This window comes from Lepidochelys kempii, chromosome 21, assembly GCF_965140285.1.
Source record: "Lepidochelys kempii isolate rLepKem1 chromosome 21, rLepKem1.hap1, whole genome shotgun sequence".
Taxonomy (NCBI): Eukaryota; Metazoa; Chordata; order Testudines; family Cheloniidae; genus Lepidochelys; species Lepidochelys kempii.
The window spans coordinates 5,793,589-5,817,299 of NC_136400.1; the positions used below are offsets into that span (position 1 = coordinate 5,793,589).

General features: G+C 41.9%; 2 protein-coding genes across 6 annotated transcripts in view; one reads left to right on the forward strand and one right to left on the reverse strand.

Moving 5' to 3' along the window:
- Nucleotides 1–108: 108 nt before the first annotated feature.
- On the reverse strand, nucleotides 109–14,825 carry DYRK3 (dual specificity tyrosine phosphorylation regulated kinase 3). Its single transcript, XM_073320222.2, has 3 exons — nucleotides 14,597–14,825; nucleotides 12,083–12,198; nucleotides 109–5,616 (listed from the first exon to the last, which is right to left on the reverse strand). The coding sequence occupies exons 1-3, from the start codon at nucleotides 14,634–14,636 to the stop codon at nucleotides 4,045–4,047; spliced, it is 1,728 nt and encodes a 575-aa protein (XP_073176323.1). The 5' UTR covers nucleotides 14,637–14,825; the 3' UTR covers nucleotides 109–4,044.
- A 5,050-nt stretch (nucleotides 14,826–19,875) lies between these two features.
- The window catches only part of EIF2D (eukaryotic translation initiation factor 2D), a 58,095-nt gene continuing 54,259 nt past the window's right edge, over nucleotides 19,876–23,711 (forward strand). For 4 of the 5 annotated variants that reach the window (XM_073319759.2, XM_073319760.2, XM_073319757.2 and 1 more), the window contains exons 1-2: nucleotides 19,876–20,502; nucleotides 23,309–23,499. In XM_073319759.2, coding sequence (XP_073175860.1) covers nucleotides 20,447–20,502; nucleotides 23,309–23,499 — 247 coding nt within the window. In that variant the 5' untranslated portion in view covers nucleotides 19,876–20,446. The remainder of the gene's footprint in view (nucleotides 20,503–23,308; nucleotides 23,500–23,711) is intronic. The other variant, XM_073319758.2, reaches the window with a different exon arrangement.

Genomic DNA, 23,711 nt, shown 5'->3' on the forward strand with positions numbered 1-23,711 from the left:
ATTAAAGTACTGAAAATATTTCCGTATTATTTTGGCTCTTCACTTCCACTACGGCATTAAAGACTTTGTCAGGCAGGGGATTGGCATCTCTCGTTTTCAACACAGAGCTTTGGGTGCAGAATCAGCCTTTTGCTTGTATGGCTGGGATTAGTAAGACACTGCTGAGATCATCATGTATGTGCTTCACAACCAAAACAGCCATTACTAATGATGGGGGGATGGTTGTGGTTTGTAGTGGGTGCCTTTTTAAAGGACCCAGCATTTATTCAGAGGTAGTTTTCAGAGGATCACTGTAATGAAGCACCAGTAGTGTCAGTTTACCATTAAAAAGATACTAGATTTTTTTTTACCGCCTCCAAGTCCAAAGGGATCACAGTCAAAGTGAACTATACCAGATTTTGACTAACAGACCCACAGTTCCACAAAAATTCTCTCTCAGAATTCAAACCCCTTTTAAAAATGCCGTCCAATTAGTTTAGATTCTTAAATTGTCACTAGACTAGAAGTCTTACTCAAACTAGGTAGGAAGAAAAAAACAAAAATTCTAATAGTAACTGCAGTATGTGGAAGATGCCAACTGTATGGAATGATCAGTATAAAAGTGAAAAAAACACTTTCTCAATAATCAGTATTAGTAAGAGCAAACCTATTAAGGAACGTAACATAACCTTGAGTACTAAATGCAGGTTGTGTTTAAATGTTTGTGTTTTATCCTAATCTGTAATGGAAGAATTATACTCCACTGCCCACCTGACTTTTAAAATAGAACCATGTTTATCCTTGCATCTTGGATAGTCATATGAAGTTTGCCCCAGTGTAAAAGTGTGTATGTTGTATGTCACGTGTGATGCTTATGTCTTCTTATTCAGTAATTTAAATTAAAAATATCACTAAACTAAATTGCTACAATCCACACTTCTTAAAAGAGGATTAAAAACCACACAATAAACAGCGCATGTTCTTTACAATACTGAGTCTATATTATGTGTTGTAAAACATAATGAACATTATAAGGAAGTTTTAAAAATGAAGTTTGGACTAATCCATTAAAAATTCTTAGAAATTTGATGTTATGGTTTTACTATAAACTTCAATAAATTACATTTGTTTTGTGCTAGAGTCATAGGTGAACATGATTTAAATTACAGTAGAACCTCACTAATGCCTGGGAGACCCACTGGGGTCTTGCTGATTTGCAAAATAGAGAAAATAACAGAGGACAATGCACCAGTACCAACAAAAAGCTACTTTTTCCATATTAAACACACTTTTAACATACCAGGTGATCTGTTTTTCCTTATCTGCTACATCTATACAGACAAAGGCCTTGATCCAACAAGGTACCTAAGCATGTTCCTGATTTTAAACATGTGAGTAGTCCTAGTTAGATGGGATTACTCATGTGCTGAAAGTTCAGCATGTGATTAGGTACCTGGCTTACCTGGGGCCAAGGTGAACAAATGTTTCTGGTAAAAGCAGTGGTGTTTTTTCTGCCATTGTTATATTTCCTGCTTTATAAACACACATTTCAAATGACAGCACTGTACCTAGACAAGAAGTGTAACATTAGAAGCCATCTAAACTGGTAGCTACGGTATTCTTGGTTCCTAGGAGAAGTGAGACTAAAATAATCTTGTTTCGTGCAGTATTTTAACAGATCAAAAACCTCCAGCATCCAGGACCCATGTTCATTGCTCTCCAGAGCAGACACTTGTTTTCCCTTGTGTGTATGGGGCCCTAATCCTTAAAGGGAGTTTATAGGTGCTATCAGAATATAAATAGCAATAATGATAATTTGTCTCATATACATAATATTCTCTTTTTCATTTGTCTTGAATATTCTTCCATGGCTCCTGTGGTGTTTCTCCAAAGATTTCATTCGCATTGTGCAAATACTCTTGCTTCTGAAGATGCTCCATATGTATTCAATTCCGCTAAAACCATAGGCATCTTATAGCATTTATAAAAGTGTGCTTGCTTGACTTTCTATTCAAATAAAAAATTATTTTAGCCAGCCATTTGAGGAAGATTGCTATAAAGTGCAACATGACCATAGAAGGACCACATGTAGTGGCATTTGAGACATATTAACCAATGTATGGATAAATGCAAAGCTGCATTACTTTCAGTTAATGTGATTATTAAGCTTATTGAAGACAAAATAACTCAACAAAATTGAAAAGGCCATGGACTGTAGAACCCTTAATATGAGTCAACTTCCTGGGGGAAAGTTTGGAATTTAGAGATCAGAATAAATATATATGCAATTTGTGCTCTGCCTTCTTGAATTTTTACAATGGTATTTACCAAACAGTTTGAAGTCATTTGCCACCATCAGTGAGCCTGATCCAAAGCCCTTTTAGCCTAATTTTGGTCCTGACCCTGCGATATGCTGACCAACTTGTAGGACTGGGCCTTTTATCATCAAACATTTCATGGATGAATACAACTAAATGCAACAGAGCAAAAAATGCATTTCCAACCTCTCAGAGAGAAAGTCTGGGATTTAGCTGTTTGGTCAATATATCTTGCAAATCACACCAATAATTATGTAACCAAGGGTTTCCCTGTTTTAACACAAAACCTGCTCTAGAGAAACTTGTTAAATTTAAAATGCTCTGTTTGTAAAAGCTCTAAAATTGTATTTAAAACTCTGTTCAGACACTTTGCAAGGGATCAGATGTTTTTGTAACTGAATCTTCCCATACCATGGAGCTCTGAGGAGTAACAATCTTGACAAGTTGTGCTGCTGTCTCTATTGGTCATAACAACGTTTCACATTCTTGCCGGTGGGGGGGGGGGGGTGGAAGAGGAGGGATAGAGAATATATCTGAAGCATTCAAAACAGCATATGAGGCATCTCATTCTTTCAGCCACCTGCTAGGACACTGCTAGAAACAAAGCAACTTTCCCCCCATACAAACTGTCATTTCAATACTTTAAATTTATTACTCTTTACCAAATCTGACAATTTGTGTTTAAAAAGATTTTAGGCCACTCTTTTAGTGACTAGTCTCTTGTCTCACACAACCTCTGGTTACAGTCCTGACCCTTAAAAATTCTACTTATCTAGCAAAAAGGAGTGACTATTTTTGAAAGGATTTCAACGTTATTCAATGGAATTCACTCTGCAGGACAGAAAAAAGACTTTAAGACCCCAGTATTGTAAACATCTCTAATGGCAAGGGTGCTTTATTTTGGCTGGGCATCTTCATTTTGGGAGGGACGGGGAAAGAACCAGTTAGCAAAAGTGTACATTAAATTTAAGTCAAAACAATGTTTTCAACAGCCCTGAGCAAATTATACTTCATGTTATGGTCCAGTTCTGCTCCTGTGCATGCCTGCAACTCCCATTGACTTCAGTGGGGATAGCGAGTGCATATCCCAGTACAGAAGTTGATCCTAGGTCCACACACAACTTATGTGTCCCATCAATTGTACTTGTATGCTCCTTTGAAAATCCCAGCCTAAGAAATTTAGGAATGCAGCAACTTGGATCCCTCTATGCCAGCAATGTGTAGGGAAGCCAAATCATTCAAATATAAATTTGTAATTGGGAAGCAACATCCTCACTTTTTAGACTAAAACACTTGTGCTCTTTACAGTAAATCTGTAAAATTTCATCCAAATTTAAGAAGTTCACTTGGGAATTAACTGAAAGCAGAGCTCATTCTGTCCAACAGAATACAATTTTAAATGCTTTTTTCTTGCTGTCTTGTGACAAAACATTTGTTCACTGAAACTGTCCTGATAAGAAATGGTTTGATTCTTTTTTAAAAACAGTGCTATTAAACACAACTGTTAACTCGTGTAATCTCACTCACCAGAACAGATGTGTTGACCTATCAAGTGTTGTAATATGCACCACACTGCAACTGAAACAACTTGATAAAACAATTAGCCCTTGAAATGTTTACATTTTGATTCAAGATTGTGTTTAATGAAAAGTAAATCCATTAAAAACCTCTGCATTTCACCACCTTGCATGTTTCTAGCAGATAATTAAAATACAAGGTATGTACTCTGGGAATACATAATTTTCTATTAACTGACCAGTTTTGGTAGCACAGTGCATAGAGGTATACTGCCATTTGATTCAGATGTTAAATTAGCCCTTAGTTTGTTTGCCACTCCAACTACTGGAGGCAACTTAGAGCCTATTCCCGGGAAGGAGCTTGTGTAGTTAGATATCCGTTTACCCATGCTTTTATCAGTACTGGGTGGTTTGGGCATTCGCTTACAAATCCAAGGGTGTCTTAAAGCTTGAATTGGAGTCATGCGCGCAGAAGGATCCCAGTTAAGACATTCTTTTAAGAATTCTATAAACAAGGGGTCATCACAGCCTTTCAACGCTGTCACCCAGTCTTTGCTGCCTGGAGCACCACGCATTTTACCCCTGCGTGATCTACTGCCATTGAGGATCACTTTCCCATCTGGATGTGTAGTTGCAGTGCAGTAGCGAGGATGACCCTTGGAGTTGATGAAGTTCTTGGCTCGCTTGGATTGATCCAAAAGCTTCTGAGGTGGCATTCCAAGAAGCTCCATCATACAAGCCAGTTGGTCTCCCTCATCTTCTCCGGGAAAAAGAGGATATCCAGTCAACAGTTCCACCAGAATACAACCAAAACTCCACATGTCTATGGGCATCCCATAGCGACTTCCCAGAATGACCTCTGGGGCTCTATAGAATCGAGACTGAATATACGTGTAGACTCTTTGGTGCTCAAAGCAGCTGGACCCAAAATCAATAACCTTGATGCCACTCCGCCCTTGCTGTTTTAGAAGTATATTTTCTGGCTTCAGGTCACAATGTATGATTTTGTTTTTATAAAGAGCCTCCAAACATTGTAATATAGAGTGGGAAAACTTACGTACCAGCTGCACACTGAACCCTTGAAATTTATTTCTTTTGATCAGCTCATACAGGTTCATGCTCAGGAGTTCAAAGGTCATACAGATGTGGTTCCGAAAGGTGAAACTTTCTAGCATGTGAATAACATTCATGCTACCAGTTTTATCCTGTTTTTTGAGATGCTCCAAAATCCGAATTTCTTCTGCTGCTTGACGGTGGAACCTCTTCTCATTGCGAACCATCTTTAAGGCCAAATGCTGGTGGAGTTTATGATCATAAACTTTAGCTACTTGTCCAAAACTGCCCTTTCCAATTATTTTAAGTACTTCATATCGGTAAGCCAGATGGTCATGAGGCACATGAATGTATCCACCCTGGTCATCATCATATCCTCCATTGTTGGGGCCACCGACTACTCCTTGCCTCTTTTTTGCATTTGGACCCACAAAGTAAATTTCAGAAAAGTTACATATTTCTTGCTGCTCGAAAGCAGATAACTGATGTTTATACTGCTTCACTGCTTGCTCTGGAGCCTGAGAGATAGCTTTGCGCACTTTTGATGAACTTCCACAAGATTTGGCTGTGCTTAAGCTGTCTATACTTTTATCCTTTGACAGGGAAGGAAGAGATCTTTCGGAACTACTGATTCCCGCAGACTGAAGAGTACTGCTCCTCTTATTCCCAGAGTCTTCAAATAATTGCTCAACTTTGACCTGACTTCCAGTCAGAGGATGATCTTTCATAGTGAGTTTGTTGCTAGTAACCTATAGGGATAAAAAAAGCCAATCTTAAATACTTTTTTTTTTTTAAATTGATAGAAGATTAAAATACCACATAAAACAAAATGCTTTGACATCAGCATTAGGTTTACATTTATTTTCACAATGCAGATGTATTTTAAATATACTGCATAATTTATATCGTTATCTATTATGATCTGAGTTATATGCACTGCCATACACGTGATTGTACACCAGATGCAATGAACTTTTAAAAATGGAGTATGTATAAATATACTATCGTCGAGTTCAGAAAAGGCAAAGTTTAAGCAGACTTGCACAAAAGGGCACAAATGTCTATCCCCACTATCATGCATCTAGTCGGCAGAAGGGCAGGTGGTGCAGCCCAGTATTGCTATGTTTAGTCTTGGAGGTGGGTGTGGCAAACATGACGCAGTGACAGATGCAGCTTGCACCTGTTTGAGATATGCAACCTAGCATGAGTGTGTGCAGAGGGGGGAAGTATATTACATGGACAAGTGTGCAGAGGGGATACAAGGGATATCAAGTAAGAGGGATAGGGTTGAGGAATCCATGATGGACAGGATAAAAGAATGGGGGAAGAGAGACAACAGCAAGCAAGAGGAAGAAGATACAATAGGCTGCGTTTATGTTCAAATATGCATCCACAATTCCCACGGACTTTAAAGAGGGTCACATTACTATGTCGGACTGCAAAACTGGATACAGTGTATATCCCCAAGAATACCAGCTTCAAGTTTCTGTTTCTCCCCTTCCAGTGTTCTAAAACACAACAGTTCTCCACTCACTGCTCTAAGATAATTTGGGCATAAATATTTTCATCTACCAAGAGATGTTAATTTGTTGCAGACAGAACAATACAACTAGTAGGAAAATATTGTGGAATATGTTTAAGACTTGTCAATTTTACAGGGTTAAAATTAGCCAATGCTGCGCTCTCTGAAATTCCATCCCTTCCTTATAAAGGCAATGCACTCATTCACGATTATTCCTCCTTTCATTTGCCCAGCATTCTACACTGCAAGAACGCATGAGATACTACCCTATGCAATGCTGAAAAAGTCAGGACTAGTGCAGCAACATCTGTTTTCCATTCTGGCCTTTAATCTCAATAAAGATGTGAGACATGCGCCAAGCCCAGTCCCTGAAACTGAAATAGCTGCTTAGCAATCTAGCAAAAATATAAATAAACCTGTAGCTCCAGAGCAATAACATCCAATTACTTTTTAGTTATGTACAATCCACCATCTCAAAACAGTCAATAAATAAGAGCAATGATTATGTTTGCCAAAAACAACTTCACAAATATCCCTCGTCCTCCATCCTGGGTAAGAGTTAATTTGCTGGCTCTGCACTGAAATGTTAGTGTGCACTTCATGACATGAGCCTGGAAAATGCAGACTTCCTCTAGGAGCCTGTCTCAGATCAGTGATGACTAGGCCTTTGGAATCTCCCTTTTATTCAGTGCTACGTCTGCCCAGAAATGTGGACAATACTTTGTAAGAGACGCACCTTTCCAGGAACTCACTGAAAAACATACAATAAACACTTTCTTCTTTCAGCCTGTGGCTGAATTGCTGAGATAAGAGTGAGAGATACTAAAAGATTCTGAATGAAAGGCAAATAGATCAAAATGGTAAATTTACAAATGAACAGAGAACCCAGACTCGGAACAAGGTTCAGTTTTTGTTTTGGGATTTTGTTTAGATGTCTGAAAAACTGCTCTCCTACCTCCATACCAGAAATCTTGTGTGTGACCATGTCTTTTTACTAATGACTGCAATCAGAATTTGATTAAGCACATAGCCCTAGTCCTTGAAAAGTCTACCTGTACTACAAGAAAGGATATTCTTTGTACAAGTTTCAGAACTCTGTTATTTAAATTAACCCACCATGCAGGCAGGAAGGATTTTAAAGGGCCAGGACTGTATGTGCTATAGTGAACTTCACTAAAATCCATCTTCCATCAGGCAATGCCTATTTATCAAGCTTTATGAGGTTCCTGCAAAGTTCCTCAGTCTTCTTTAGGCTTTACAAATAATTGTATGTCACTTGAAAGTTTTGCTGCCTCTCCCTTTTCTACATCATTAACCCTAAATAAATGGTCCCAGAGAAATGATTACGCAAGAGAATTAGAACTTCAGGTGAGGAATAAGCAGCAGGAACAGATGAATTATCCATAACAGTAAGGGAAGAAAAGCCATTGAAGGAGCACTTCTGACCATATCCTTTTAACAAAAGGCTTTTAGAGCTTTCACTAAAGATAGCAGCAGCTATTTAATGTTCCATTGCAGAATACTTATTTCAGGTGTTTGAAAGACTTTATTGGAAAGGTCTTTAAGCCCACGCAACTTCACTTGATTTTTAAAGAAGTATTATATATTTTACATACAAATAAAACTGCTTAGAAAAAGTTCAGTATTTTGTACCCAGCATGACCTCCATTTGACACGCCTCCCACCAGTATGTAAAAGGAAGTTGGGCTGAAAAGCAAAACACTGAACTGTCTCAAAATTCAAAAAACATTTTTAAAAAGCAGCAAGATTGGTGGTTAACTCTTTAGTGGCACGTTGGGAACAGCTCAAAAAAATCAAAGCATTTCATAGAGCCTGACCCACTGCTGCTCACATCCCTGCATTACTCAGGATTCCTTCCTGTGCCTGCCTGCATGCAGTTCCTTTCACTCACAAACCACTTTCCCAGTTGCTATGCATTTTCTGTTCTCTTCCTTCCCCTGCCCTCTTCCCAAAATTCATACCTGAAAAACAGTTCAGGAATGAAGGTGTCAAGGCAGAGTTTCACCATTTAAAAAAGGCTAATGCACCCTTTAACTTACATTTAAATCTCACATTGATACACCGTCCTGCAGATATCTTATGTTCCTATCCTAGACAAACTCATCAAGATGCCCTAGAATATAAATAATCAGGACAACAAACTGATTTGTTGTCCTGCAACCCAGATCTGTTCATGAGACATCCTAGAATACAAACAGGGCCTTAGTGTAACACACACACTTCTGTTACAGTGCTGTAGAATTAGGAATTAGTGCAACACTTTAAGGGCTAGAATTATCATACTAAGTATGGTATAACCATTCTCCAAATGATGATGTTCCTCAAAGGGCACTAGCAAGTAGTTTTGCAATAACATTTAGGATCCGCAAAGAAAAAAAAGGGGATAAAAGGGAATACAAAGTCTAAAGAGAAATGCTTTTATAAATTCTTTGACTATGGTGATCCTTTGCAGAGCTAGAAACCCAAACTGCTGCATTGTGCCAGTGCTTGAGAACCAGCAGGTGAAACTGACTAATTCAGTTTCATTGAAGCCAGCACCTGAAACATGTGCTAAAAAAAAACAACAAAAAAACAAAAGGATACTAATAAGGGGAAAGGATTTTTTTAAAATGGTGATTATTATCCCCTTAATATAGACAAAGGTAGTTAAGAATATATATTGTTTTAACCACCCACAAAGTTGTTCGTCCTCATTTCCTGGCTGTCTGAGTTATCCTGAAGTCTTCTGACACTTCAGACTACCAGTACTGCTGAACAAATCACACCTGCCACATTTATAAGCCCTGAACAACTCACAAAACACATCTGAGCTTAAAGCTGTGCTGCTATTTTACTACATGCTACTAACTTCAACTTAGTGTATTAAAAACAGTAGCATTTGATCAAAAGTTATAACTGGAGAATAATGACTGTTAAAGGCCTGTCAGGTATCTGTGCTGATTCAGTGCATCTCCATGGCAGCTTCAATTTGCAGGGCTCCTCTGGAAGGAGGTACAGAGGGAGAAAATTGTACCCCTCTGTACCCAGGTGGGTGAATAAAGCTCTAAGGCTTCAAAAAGACAAAAGAGATGTGTTTAAGTCAATAAAGCCCGATAAAATTCACCACAGAGTACTTAAGGAACTAGCTGAAGCAATCTCTAAACCATTAAACGATTATATTCAAAAACTCTTGGAGGACAGGTGAGGTCCTAGTGGACCGGAGACGGGCAAACATAGCACCTGTCTTCACAAAGGGGAATTATACACCCGTCAGCCTAACTTGGATACTCAAAGATATTGGAAAAAATGATTAAACAAGCAATTTGTTCAAACCTGGAGGATGAGATGATAAGTAACAGCCAATATGGATTTGTCAGAAACAAAACATGCCAAGCCAAACTAATTTCCTTCTTTGACAGGATAATGGGCATAGTGAACGCATTGGAAACAGTAGATATGTCTTGTCTTTAATAAGGCTTTTGACACAGTCCCCCACAACATTCTCATAAGCATATGTGGAAAATATGGTAGATGAAATTACTATGAGGTGGATGAACACCACCAAGCTGGGAGGGTTGCAAGCAGTTTGGAGGATGGGACTAGAATTCAAAATGACCTTGGCAAATTGGAGAATTGGTCTGAAATCAACACATCAACCTTCTTCCAATGGCTTCATTTTATAAGTTAGTGACTGCACCGTTTACTTTTGCCATAAATTAGCTGTCAGCAGCCAAGAAACTTGATAGACAACACAAATGATACTCCATTGACGATTTCTTAGAGGTTTTCACATATTCAGAAAAACTTCATTATGAATAAGAAGGAAATGGCTAGCTGGTTTGCTAAATGTTTTGCCCTTTCAAGTGTCTCAACTGTTATTTTTACAAACTAAATTAAAACTGTGTCTCTCTTAAAGCAGAAACTTTTAGTTTACTGTATATAACTAAGATTGAGAGGAGACACATTTGAAGGTACCTGGAGTTTTCAATACGAATGCAATTTTGTATGTCAAAACAGAAAATGTTGAAGAAAGGAAACCAAGTATTTCTTCAGTCTAAACGTTTTCCCATAAAAAATGCTTAAAATGTTCATTTCCACATGCATTCCTAATTTCTGCTGAGCAGGACACTACTAAGTATTTGTTTTGTTTATATGGCACAAAGACAATGCTTGGCATTTTACAAACAAGTAAGAAAACAAAGTCCTTGTCCCAAAGAACTGACAGTCTAAACCAGGGGTCTGCAACCTTTCAGAAGGGGTGTGCCGAGTCTTCATTTATTCCCTCTAATTTAAGGTTTTGCGTGCCAGTGATACATTTTAATGTTTTTAGAAGGTCTTTCTATAAGCCTAGAATATATAACTAAACTATTGTTGTAAGTAAAGTAAATAATGTTTTTATAATGTTTAAGAAGCTTCATTTAAAATTAAATGAAAATGCAAAGCCTCCTAGACCGGTGGCCAGGACCCGGAAAGTGTGAGTGCCACTGAAAATCAGCTCGCGTCCCACCTTTGGCACACATGCCATAGGTTGCCTACCCCGGGTCTAAACAGACAAAATACAGATGAAGCAGAAAAGAAGAGATGTGACACAGAAGCAAAGTGATCAAGGGGCTATTTTTGGCATGTCTTGTTAGTTCCAGAGTTGATTTTAATACAGTTGTGAAAATGTCTGGATTTGTTGTAAGTTAGATATAGCACTTTATATCTCAAGAAAATTGCACAATCGTTAATCATGTAAAGGATTATTTAAAGAAAGCACGACAGCTCTTTTGTATCAGTGTGCTCACACATGTATCTCTCTCACACATAGGCATCTCAGTGTTTGAGGAAGAAGGCCGGCCAAATGAATTGCTGGCATAAATGATCACAACTCTATTAACTTCTCAATATGTTCATCTTTAAATTTGTCCCTTCATCCATCCCATTTCTTCAATCAGGCTTTTAGCCACAAATTTTCAAGGAGCACAAGATTTAAGACAGAATTCAACTGGAGCCTAAATATATTTCCAGACCATTGTACAGTACGACTGTTACACAGCTGAATATGACTGCTACAGTCCAGCTGAGACAATTAAAGAAAGGATCACATGATTCAAAACTTCTGTTTAAGAAATGTACAGCTTCTACAAAAATACAAATTGAACATCGGAAGTCTATGAAGTGTTATTTTGCTATCAATTAAAGTGCCAGATAAGGCTAGTGCTTCCACAAAAAAATAATATTTTTGTATTACTTTGGGTGCATCTACAAACCACACATTTGTAAAAACAGAACCTCTGGTTGTTGTTCTACTATTATGCCCCTGTTATTCCTAGTACTTCCATGTGAGACAATAAATATAAGTGTGCACTAGTTAAAGAAGAAAGAAGCTGTGGATTAACAAACCCCCATATAATCAGTATGTGATGTGTTATGGCATGAGGTCCCAAACAAGTTGTAAATTAACTTTCTTGATCAAAGCATGGACAATGGAATATAAAGTAGCTTATTCAGAGTTACTTAGCCGGTTCGATTCTGAACACACAGTATCATATTACTTTTTTTATTGCTAGTTAGTAAAAGCAAGCGTGTTAACAAGCTGTGACAAGGTTATAATATCTATCTTTATTAATTTTCTGTGTGACTACTTAGTTTATATCATTATTTCATTACCAACCAGATAACACAATGCAAGAAGCCACAAAATTACTCACATTTGATCTCCCAAGTGAAGGAAGTCCAGAAGGGCTGTGTTCTTCATTTGTAGGATCTGGGTACTTAATTTGATCTATTCTCATGTAGGAATCATACAATCCATCTCCAAACCTAGCTGAATATGTCAAATATAGAAGCCAGTTAGTCACTACTGTGTGCACCGATACACGAAAAGATACTGGTCTCAGCTCCTAAAAATTATCTCATGTGTTAATTATTCTTCAAAGTTTTTGCTAAGACATTCACCTTTTGCTAATTTATTGGATAAAATACAGCCAGAGCATCATAGCTAAATATTAATGACCTACTCAACAGTTTTATTTCTTTTAATGATACTGAGCATTTACAAAGCACTGTGCAAACCTTAAATTCTTGTTGTTTTTTTTTCTAAATAGGAGCGTCTCTTAAATTAGACTCATCTGTCATTTTTTTGCAGTGCAAAAACATCCTTAAGAACCTTTAACCAATATCCTATTTTAAGGAAAAAGAAGGATAATCCTGAACTATCTGTCTTTAGAGTGGCAATGGAAAATGAGCAGGCATTTAAAAACTGGATAAGACTATCCTTTAAAGTAGATTCTCTGTAAATATGACATGGAGGAACCAAAGTCAGTAAATTCATTGCTACTAACAATGGTTGGCAAAAGAATTGTTTTTTTATCGATTTCTACAGTAATAGACAAAGTTCTGTGACTGTACTTAAAATAAAATTGGCAAAAGCAATTAACATTAAAACTCCAGAGTTTTGATCACGATCTGCACTTAAAATGTCAGTGTGAGTTAGACAAAAAGTACTAACTATAGTTATATCAAAATAATATGACATCCTCTCCCATTGCTATAAATACTATCCTTCTTACATCAAAACATTGCTCTAAAAAGTTTAACTAATTGGTTTTTCATTTTAGTTCTACTGACAAAATGCAAAACTCAGTCACTTCTTCCAAATAAGCAATCACAACCGGGAAGTTGGAAATTATATTTAAAAAATCCCAGTTACAAATTCAAGGCAAAATGTGATCGGCCAATTTCATCTGCCACCAGAAAACACGCTTATTCACTGCTGTGTATGAAGAATGAACGGTATTTTTTTCACAACAATGTATCACCAGCCTCTTTGTAAACTTGTGTGTTATTAGGAATCTTTTGTACAGTATACTGATATATGAGAAGGATGCTCAATAGTAAATTAATAATACATTGTATAAGTCACAGAACTGAATGCTAGAATACATGTATTTACAGAATTATATAATGCAGATACAAAGTAGAAGAGTGGGAAAATCCTGTTCCTTTTCTTAATCTCTGGAAACTCTCTAGCTTCCTTTAAACTTGGATTCTGAAAAACTACTCGACTCTGTGAGTTACTTTAAAGGATAACAAATGAATACTGCACTTCAAGCATTAATTGAAAACACAGTCCAAAATATAAAATAAGTTGCCAAAGGAAAAATGCCAGGAATGTTCCTTTCCTTGTGCAGAGTCTGCCCAAGTCTTGATGAAATCTGGCCTGTTTTGAGTCATTTAATCCACATTTGTTTTCCCGTAAAAACACCTACGATACTTTAGATGAGTGCTACACAGATAAAATGTGATGTTTTAACAACCAATTGCTGTTTTTGCTGTATTCATCCTCCCCTTTTGGTCGAGGAGAGTGACATGTACAACGACAGGAGAAGGCTACAAAAGTTACCAAAAAAAAAAAAAAAAGAAAAAAGAAAAAAGAAAAAAAGATGAAGAACAAGGCACTGAAAAGAAACTCGGCCTCATTTGAAATCTCCACCGAAGGAAGTTTTCTATTGTTGGCATGTTTCACGCCTTGTCCAGAACGGGCTCCTTCGTGACCATCTGTTCCCCAGCGCTTTGTCCAGGCTAGTTTCAGGAGTCCCCTGGGAGGACTGGGCTGCCAACTGGCTTCCCGGGACGAGCAGTCGCTCGCACCCTCAGGAGACGTCCCCCCGGGTCATTCGGCTTCACGCCCCACCACGCTTTCGGTCCCCCCCGCCCCCGCCCCGGTACTCCGCCAGAGGCGCCTGGGGGATCTCACCCCCCTGCTCCCCTGCCCTGGGTGAGACTCCCAGCTGCCCCCCCCGCCCCGCATGGGGCCAACCACTTTTCCTCCTTATTTTTATCCCTCTAATCCCTCATCCCCCCCCCCGGGGGGGGGTTTCCATCTGTCTGAGCCGATGAGAAGCCCCCCCCCCCGCATTCCGGACCCTCCCAGTTGCCCACCCCAGGGATCACCCCCCCCCCACCCCGTGGTGCTGTGATCCCTCTACTCACGCCCCCCCCCAGCTCCAGGGGTCCCGCTGCCAACGCCCCTGGGGGGCCCCCGCCCATGTGCATCGCTCCCCCGAGGGGGGCACCCCTGGGGTGGGGGGACCCAGGCCGATCCCGGCTCCCCCGGGCACATGGAGACAGAGACTGGGGGGGGGCTGCGCCGGGGCGGCCCCGAAACCCCCCCCCCGGCCTCGAGACCCCCCTCCCGGCCGGGACGCGGGGCCCCACGTTACCTGCGACGAGGGGCCCCTCCGGGTTCCTGCTCAGCAGCATCACGGCGGGGGGGGAGCGGGCCCCATCCCCCTCCCGGCCCCGCACACCGCGCCCCCAGGCTGGGGCGGCTCCAGGTCGGGCGGCGGCGGCTCCTTCGCTCGGGCCCAGGCCGCTGCAGCGGCGGGACCCCGGGCGGTTGCTAGGGGAACGGCCTCCCCGCCCGGCCCGGCCGCGACTGCGCCTGCGCGGTGAGGGACGGGAGGGGGAGGGGCAGGGGAAAGGGATGGGGAGGGAGGAGGAGAAATAACCCCCTGAACGGGGAGGCGGAGGGAGAGGAATGGGGCGGGGGACCCCGAAAAGCTCCTTGCCTGGCCCTGCCCTCTGCGGTCCCTCCTCTGAGACCCCCCCTGGGGAGCAGTGTCGCTGCCGCCCCCTGCAGAGCCCCCCAGCCTAGCGCACGGCGGGATCTAGGTGTGCCCCAAACTGGGGGGGGGCACGTGTCCCGTCCCCCCCCGCGCCCCGCTCTGGGCCGGGAGCTGCTGCTGGTGCCTGGGACTCACTCAGTGCAAACAAACCTTTTGTTAGTAAACTCCCCTTCCCCCCCGCCCCCGACACACACACCCAATTAAAAGCTACTGGGGATTGGAAATGGAAAGTTTTCCATTCCATGGACATAACTGCAGCTAAGCAAACACGTTTGTTGCTGGGAGAGGCCCTCCCCTGAGCCCCGGCAGTGTAATGGGGTTTGGTCCTTCCCCTTATAGAATCATAGAAGGTTAGGGTTGGAAGGGACCCTTACATACAGCCCTTTTTAACTGCAAAGCCCTGTTCATTTCCCCCTGTGTCTTTAAGGGTTTCCTCTATTGTAGGTTGACATCCTGAGATAACAGGAAGAGTGGAGGAGCAGTTAGGGTGCGAGATAGATCTGGTTCCATTCCTAGCTCCACCATAGACTCTCGGTGTGACCTTGGATAAGTCTACACTAGAAGTGCTTTTCGGGAATAGCTATACCAGTATATTATACTGGCAAAGTGCTTCTCGTGTGGACACAGATCATACAGGCAAAACTACACTCTTGTCAGTGGAGTTTATTCTAGCACCCACTCCTCACCAATGAAATAAACTATACCAGCAAAAGCACAGGTTTGCCAGGGGTTTTTGCTAACACAGCTATTGCGGTCAAGGATCACACTTCCACACGCCCTGACCCACAGAAGTTTGTAGCGTGGACTTGGCTGCAACTGTCTTCACTAGCCTAAAAGGCATGTTGTTACCGTGGGATAACTAACGCAGATTAGCTACTCCAAGGGAAAAACAGAGCAGAGACAAGGCACTGTGGTTTTACCGTGAGGTGAACTAGGAGAAGTCAGCACTATACTGCTGGCTAGGGCTACATTGTGACAAAAAATAATTGTACCTTGTCTCCATTTAGGATTTTAGTGACATAACTAGTATGTATTAGGGATCTTGTACACCCCCCCTCCAAAAAAACAACAAAAAAAAAAAAATAAAACTCGTGTCAGTGAAGACATCTGACTCCCATCAGTAAAATTAGTCTAATAGCTAGCACTTCCCTACCTCACAGGAGTGTTGTAAGGATCAATGCATTCGAGATTGTAAAGCACTCAGCTACTACAATAATAGTGGCCAGATAAGTACCTTAGAGCAAGAGAGAAAAACTTTTTAGGGTAGGGAATAGACTCCTCTATGTAAAGTGTTACAGTCCTCTAATGTGTGTTTGAACACAGGAGACGTTAATGAGCGTCCTGTGTCCCTAACTCTTGGTGTGCTGATGAGGGGAGATATGAGTAGTGTTGCAAATGAAAACCTAGTACTCCTTTTCTTTTTGCAAATACAGACTAACACGGCTGCTACTCTGAAAAATGAAAACCTGAGAGCCATCTGGTGTTGGCAGCAGGCATCACAACCCTGCCCATATACCCAGAGGCACATTTCATACACCATACCTTCTCTTCTCTGAGAGAAATTGGAGACTCTATTCACACTAAACTGTGATTTATTTTAATAAATCATTATTCAAAACCTTTCAAAGTGTATGAGGGCTTCAGTTCCTTTTTCTACTGACTGTTCCTGTGTGTGAGGCCATGTGGAATCCTCAATTCACTAACAAAACACAGTTAAAGGGAGGGTAGGTTGCCTGGCAATACCTCATCATACTCTCCCAGAATGCAGAATTGGCCACCTGAAACGCACATGCCTGAGCTTCAGCAAATCACAAAACAAAACACAAACATTAGAACACAAGGAAATGCACTGTAAAGATAATGCTTCCCATAGCACTCTCACCGCTGTCTTTAAGTTCTTCCCCTTTGATCACCACAATAAAGAGTACCTCAGGGAGAGCTCAGTGGCTTCCCTTCCCTAAAGTGGGTGGAGTTCAGCAGTTAGGATGAAAAAGGGCAGTGTTGGGCAGTCAGAGGAAATTTTACATCTTTAAAACCCTCTGATTCCTGCTCTCAAAAATGCCTCAGGAAAATGGCCTTGCTATACTACTGTGAGGTCTGCCAGTGGCCCCCCTCCCCCAGCATCTTGTATCAATGGTGCCACAGAGAACACAATGAAGGTCCATAGAGGTGTATAATAGGAATGATATGGAGCATTGTGGGCACTATGAAACTAAAAGTTTTTGTTAGGATGGGTAAGGTATTGTTATATTCCCTGTGACTATGGCCATCTCCCCAGTAGCGGAGTTAAGGTTGTGTGGTGTGTATGGTCTAGGAGAGGTTACCTTAACCGTGCCTTTCCTTGATCTCTAGGGGTGAGTCTGTGAGGAGTTTCAGAGTAACAGCCGTGTTAGTCTGTATTCGCAAAAAGAAAAGGAGTACTTGTGGCACCTTAGAGACTAACCAATTTATTTGAGCATGAGCTTTCGTGAGCTACAGCTCACTTCATCGGATGCATGCATCCGATGAAGTGAGCTGTAGCTCACGAAAGCTCATGCTCAAATAAATTGGTTAGTCTCTAAGGTGCCACAAGTACTCCTTTTTTTTCTGTGAGGAGTGCATCTACTAGAAGGAGGCAGAAAGGGGGAAGGGACCCCAGAGTCCCTACCCCACATCCGTGTCGAGTGAAGGGGCTCTGCGTGCTCCTCTGTAGCATAGGAGACTTGCAGAGGTGTGGAATCAGAAAATCCCGTGAAGATTAAAATAGCTTGAAAGAATAGCTCCGAGAGGTGTGAACCACCCCATTCATCCCAATGGGTGTACTTGTCCCTCATCTCAACAGTGGGTGCCTATGGCTTGCACTGAACCTGCTTCTTCTCAGTTCCCCTAGTCTCAGCGTGGTGTGACTGTGGCATGTTCAGTGCATGCTCCAAGAGAGGTCCCAGTTTCAGCGCTGTGTTCCTGTGCTAGGCATCAAGAATGCCTGTTCGTAGTTCCCCCTAACCCCCAGTCATATCTGTGAGCCCGTGTTGTGCAACAACTTTGCTCCTTTCAGTCCACTCAACACATAAGCCCGCTAGTCTCTGTGATGTTCCTTCAATGGGACATCTCACAATAAGTAAAGTGAAGCAGCTAGACAAGTGTTTGCAGGATCAGGTCCGTATACTGTCACAGTTTTGGAATCCTCTGCAAGTTTATTATGTCTGAAGTTTATTATGTACAGAATTCTGAATTGAATTTTTTTCAGATTTTTTTAAAAGTTGTAAATGTTTCTCCTAAAATACAGTTAAGGATCTGAAAAAGTCAGCCTGCACAAAATATAGTATCTCCCAAACCCAAAAGCATCCATTTCAAAGTGGGAATTATTTGAAGACAACCAAAAAATTGCTCACACATTTCTTTTCTACATGCATCAGACATTCCCCATTATTCCTTGCATAGAGCAAAATGTGAGACTAATTTTCTGGTTTCCTTCAAATAGTTTCTGTTTTGAAAGTGCTGCATCTTTTTGCTTGCTTGGTATGCCTGGGGCTCTGCTTTTCTTTTTTTCTAGCCAGATATCAGAAGACAGATGTATGTTGAAAACAACTTTAAAAAGGGATATTAAACATTTATTTAGGCCCTGGTCCTGCAATTGGATCCATTCAGACAGGACAGCCCAGAGTCTGTTTGATGTAAATCCTCATTGACACAAGTCTGATTGCATCCATCCTTTTGCAGGATTGAGGCTTTTCGTGCTCTTTTCAGCTCTTACAGGAGCTGAATTAACTGCTCTGAAGTCCTCTGTTTATCTGAGTCAGGGGACAGCCATGATAGCAGCAGGCCAGGCTTCCCACACCCTCATGCTGTGCTTGCTCTGCCTGTTCCGTTTTATTAGAAATGTTTATATAGATTTAAATGAAAATATTTTTGGTTTGATTTAAACATCCCCCTGCAGTGTTTGCAAGACAATCTCTGCAGCTCCCGACATGAGAACCTGTGAGTAACATTCACTATAAAGAAGTGGGGGGAAATCACACCCTTTAACAAAGACATGCATACACACATATATGAAATATTATTGTATACAGGATGGGACATGTAGCATTGCACGGGGAAGGTGTTTGGAGACCTCTGGCTGGAGGTCAGGCAATTAATCAACAGTGAGAGACAGAAAGATATGTGACCGCACCCTTTGCAAGGAACACCTACAAAAATCTCTATCCACTACCCGCGCTCAGTAATCTAGGTGAGAGTCATTAAGTGGTTTTATAAGGTTTATTTTTAACAAAGGCTAGGAAGATTTGTAAAGTGCGAATCCAAAATGAGGGACTGTCCCTCCAAAGGAGTGAGATTTTGGCAGGGCTGCCTAGCTTGAAGGTCTGACTTAAGGCAATCAGCACAAACCACCGGGGGCTCCTAAGAGTGTGTTCCAGGATGGGGCAGTTGATACCTCGTCAAGCTTGTATTCTTATCAGCTGTCTCCAGACAGACACTATTTCACATTTCGCACCTCCTCCCCCTAGCCCCTTCCACGAAGGCTGGAAACTATTTGTTTAATTAGTACCTGTGGCACCTTAGAGAGGAACCAATTTATTTGAGCATGAGCTTTCATGAGCTACAGCTCACTTCATCGGATGCATGCCGTGGAAACTGCAGCAGACTTTATATATACACAGAGAATATGAGGAGAGTGAATTTGTGTGGGGGGGTGGAGGGTGAGAAAACCTGGATTTGTGCTGGAAATGGCCCACCTGATGATCACTTTAGATAAGCTATTACCAGCAGGACAGTGGGGTGGGAGGAGGTATTGTTTCATATTCTCTGTGTATATATAAAGCCTGCTGCAGTTTCCACGTATGCATCCGATGAAGTGAGCTGTAGCTCACGAAAGCTCATGCTCAAATAAATTGGTTAGTCTCTAAGGTGCCACAAGTCCTCCTTTTCTTTTTGCGAATACAGACTAACACGGCTGTTACTCTGAAACCTCTTTGTTTAATGAATGCAGGGAAGCTGATTTCAACCATGCTACTACCCCCGCAGCAGCAGCCCGGCTCTCTGATGCGTCTTTCAAATGTTTGGGTGTCTGCAAACTCTCAGCGTGCTGCAATGATCTTTGCTCTCAGGAGTGATGCCACTTAAGGCAGCGGGCCCCCGTCGCTCCACTTCTGTAGGCAAAAGTTCCCCGTGCGCGTTTGCAGGATCAGCCGCCCCCCGCGCAGCGGGCACCAGACAGCTTGGCCCTTGCAGAGGGAGCAGTGAGAGCAGAAGGAAGCAGCGATGTGTGTTGCCACACGGGCTCTTTTTGCTGCGGGACTGCAACATGGCTGCTCCCATGCCGTGAAGCAGGAGCTCTGCAACCCTGGGGCTGAACTCCTGCTTTCGCCTTCCTAGCAGCCTGCCTGCACGGCTGGCCCCGCGCCTCTGGGCCGGCCAGGGTTTGGGGGCAGAGCCGAAGGGCGTGAAGCCTCCCCTTTGGAGTGGATCATGTTTTCCAAGGCCTTCAGGGTGAAATCCAACACTGCCATCAAAGGGTCTGATCGGTGAGTGGATTATGTTAATTTCACTCCAGGCCCAGGGTGAGATTTGTAGGGTAGCTAGCACGAGTTACCTTCTGCTGCGTTGCCTGGTTAGGTCAGGTGCAGACACAAGCTTGAACAGGAGCGATTTCGAAGAGGCACGAGTCGGATTTTACATCTTGCTGAAGAGCAGACCGCAATATCCTGCATTACAAGAGGGGGAGGCTTATTATTATTATTTTTTAAATGCCATTCCTGAGAGTCTGCAAGGTATCGCCTTCCTCATAACTGAAGCTAGGCTGTGGATTCTTTTTCCGTCGTGTTGGCATACACGCGTTGCCAGATGGACTGCACCCAAGGACGGGTTACACAGTCCAACTGAAACAGATGGGCTTTAAATAATGTGGCAGTTTCTGAGTCATGTTGTGAGGCAAATTTTGAAGGCTTTTTTTTTAAGCAGGAAAACCTCCCCTACCGTATTTCTGCTAGCCTGTGGAAGTCTATTTGTAATATTTTGTGTGATGGCGCAGTGAACGTATTAATACGTAAAATATTTGAAACACAGGGTGGGTGAGGGAATATCTTTTATTGGACCAACTTCTGTTGGTGAGAGAGACGAGCTTCCGAGCTTACACAGAGCTCTACAGAAGTTGGTCTAATAAAAGATATAACCTCATCTCCATACTATCTGGGGACCGCATATTTTAAATATTTGTAATAATAGAAACCAAGTCCACTAAGAGCCTTACAGCACAAAGGTAGCGTTCACTAAATTAAGTCAATACTGGTGTTTAACTGAAGATGCCTTCATAGCAAAACAAAATTTAAATGTTGTTTTTACATGAATAACTTATCAGCCTGGGGATGACATCGAGTAGCTACACTGTAGTTTAAAACCCCGCGGGCCCTGTCTCTGCTAGGATTTTACATTGAGATAACTGTCTTAAGTTAAAACAACAAGGAGTCCTTGTGGCATCTTAGAGACTAACATTTATTTGGACATAAGGTTTTGTGGGCTAGAACCGGCGTCATCAGATGCATGGAGTAGAAAATACAGTAGGCAGGTATAAATACACAGCACGTGAAAAGATGGCAGTTGCCTTAGACACCAGCATAGGACCTAACCACATCAGCCACACCATCAGGGACTCGTTCACCTGCACATCTACCAATGTGATATATGCCATCATGTGCCAGCAATGCCCCTCTGCCATGTACATTGGCCAGTCTCTATGCAAAAGAATAAATGGACACAATCAGACATCAAGAATTGTAACGTTCAAAAACCAGTAGGAGAGCACTTCAATCTCCCTGGACACTCAATAACAGACTTAAGTGGCCATTCTTCAACAAAAAAACCTTCAAAAACAGACTTCAATGAGAAATGGCAGAACTAGAATTAATTTGCAAACTTGACACCATCAAATTAGGCCTGAATAAAGACTGGGAGTGGCTGGCTCGCTACAAAAAAGATTTTTCCCTTTGTTGATACTCACACCTTCTTGTCAACTGTTGGGAATGGGACATATCCACCCTAACTGAATTGGCCTCGTTAGCACTGACCCCCCCGACCCCCCTCCCCCGCTTGGTAAGGCAACTCCCATCTTTTCATGTTCTGTATATTTATACCTACCTACTGTATTTTCCACTCCATGCATCTGATGAAGTGGGTTTTAGCCCATCAAAGCTTATGCCCAAATAAATTTTAGTTTTTAAGGTGCCACTGGAGGAACCCCTCCTTGTATCATAGAATCATAGAATATCAGGGTTGGAAGGGACCCCAGAAGGTCATCTAGTCCAACCCCCTGCTCGAAGCAGGACCAATTCCCAGTTAAATCATCCCAGCCAGGGCTTTGTCAAGCCTGACCTTAAAAACCTCTAAGGAAGGAGATTCTACCACCTCCCTAGGTAACGCATTCCAGTGTTTCACCACCTTCTTAGTGAAAAAGTTTTTCCTAAATCCAATCTAAACCTCCCCCACTGCAACTTGAGACCATTACTCCTCGTTCTGCCATCTGCTACCATTGAGAACAGTCTAGAGCCATCCTCTTTGGACCCCCTTTCAGGTAGTTGAAAGCAGCTATCAAATCCCCCCTCATTCTTCTCTTCTGCAGGCTAAACAATCCCAGCTCCCTCAGCCTCTCCTCATAACTCAAGTGTATTTACCGATATAGACTAATACAGCTACCCCTCTGAAACCTGTCTTGAGTTAACTATCTCATAGTAAACACGTACTTTTTTAGCAGTGAAGACATAGCCTAAGTTAACCAATGGCCTTTACCTGAAAGAAGGCTTGGGGTCCCAGTTCACTATGGCCGTGTACATTTGTGTTGTCACTTACACCCATGCAAAGTGAGTGTAGAATTCTACCAGTCTGATTTGCTCATGTTTTACTCCCAGTTTGTGCTGGTGTGAATGACCCCAAAAAGGTTCAGGACAACCACAAATCGGGCCCTCCATCTTCAGATAGATGCGTTTTTACTAACAGCTTTGCTGATGTAGAATTGTATGTTTGTCTGTGACCGTTGAAGAAGGGCTTCAGCCTGCAAAGCAGGTGGAATGTGGCCTGAATGAACAGGAGGCAAAATGTGAACTGACTATTACCCCCCAGCTCCTGTCCCATTTTTTCACAGTTGCTATCTGGTCAACCTACCCCTGGAAGACCTCTGCGTACCCCTGGTTGAGAACCACTGCATAGCTAGGATCCCACCTGAGCCCATATCTCCTTAGACATGACTAGTCTCTGCCTGTACCCTGTCCTTTAAAAATTAAATTAAATTAAAAAAAAAAAACACCCTTCCTTTTGCTCAGCACCGATTTATCTTTACAGGAGGAAATTGCGAACTGATGTTGCCGCAGCTTTTCCCTCCCTCAGCAGTGAACAGCTGTCAGAAGTTGTTCCAAACAGAGAGGAACTCAACGTAGTCAAACTGTATGCTCACAAAGGGGATGCGGTCACGGTATATGCCAACAACAGGAACCCAGTCCTTTTTGAAATGGAGAAAATTCTGTATCCAACAGGTATGAGATATGAAATAGAATATCTTTCCCAACCCTTCCTCCCTCTCAGACATAAAACTCTCCTACAAGTTCTGTACATGCCCATGTATTCAAGGTACTTGTATATGCCATTACTATAGTATCTGAGTGCCTCACATTCTGTAATGTATTTATCCTTACAATATCCTTGTGATGTAGGGCAGTATTATCCCCTATTGACAGGAAACTGAGTC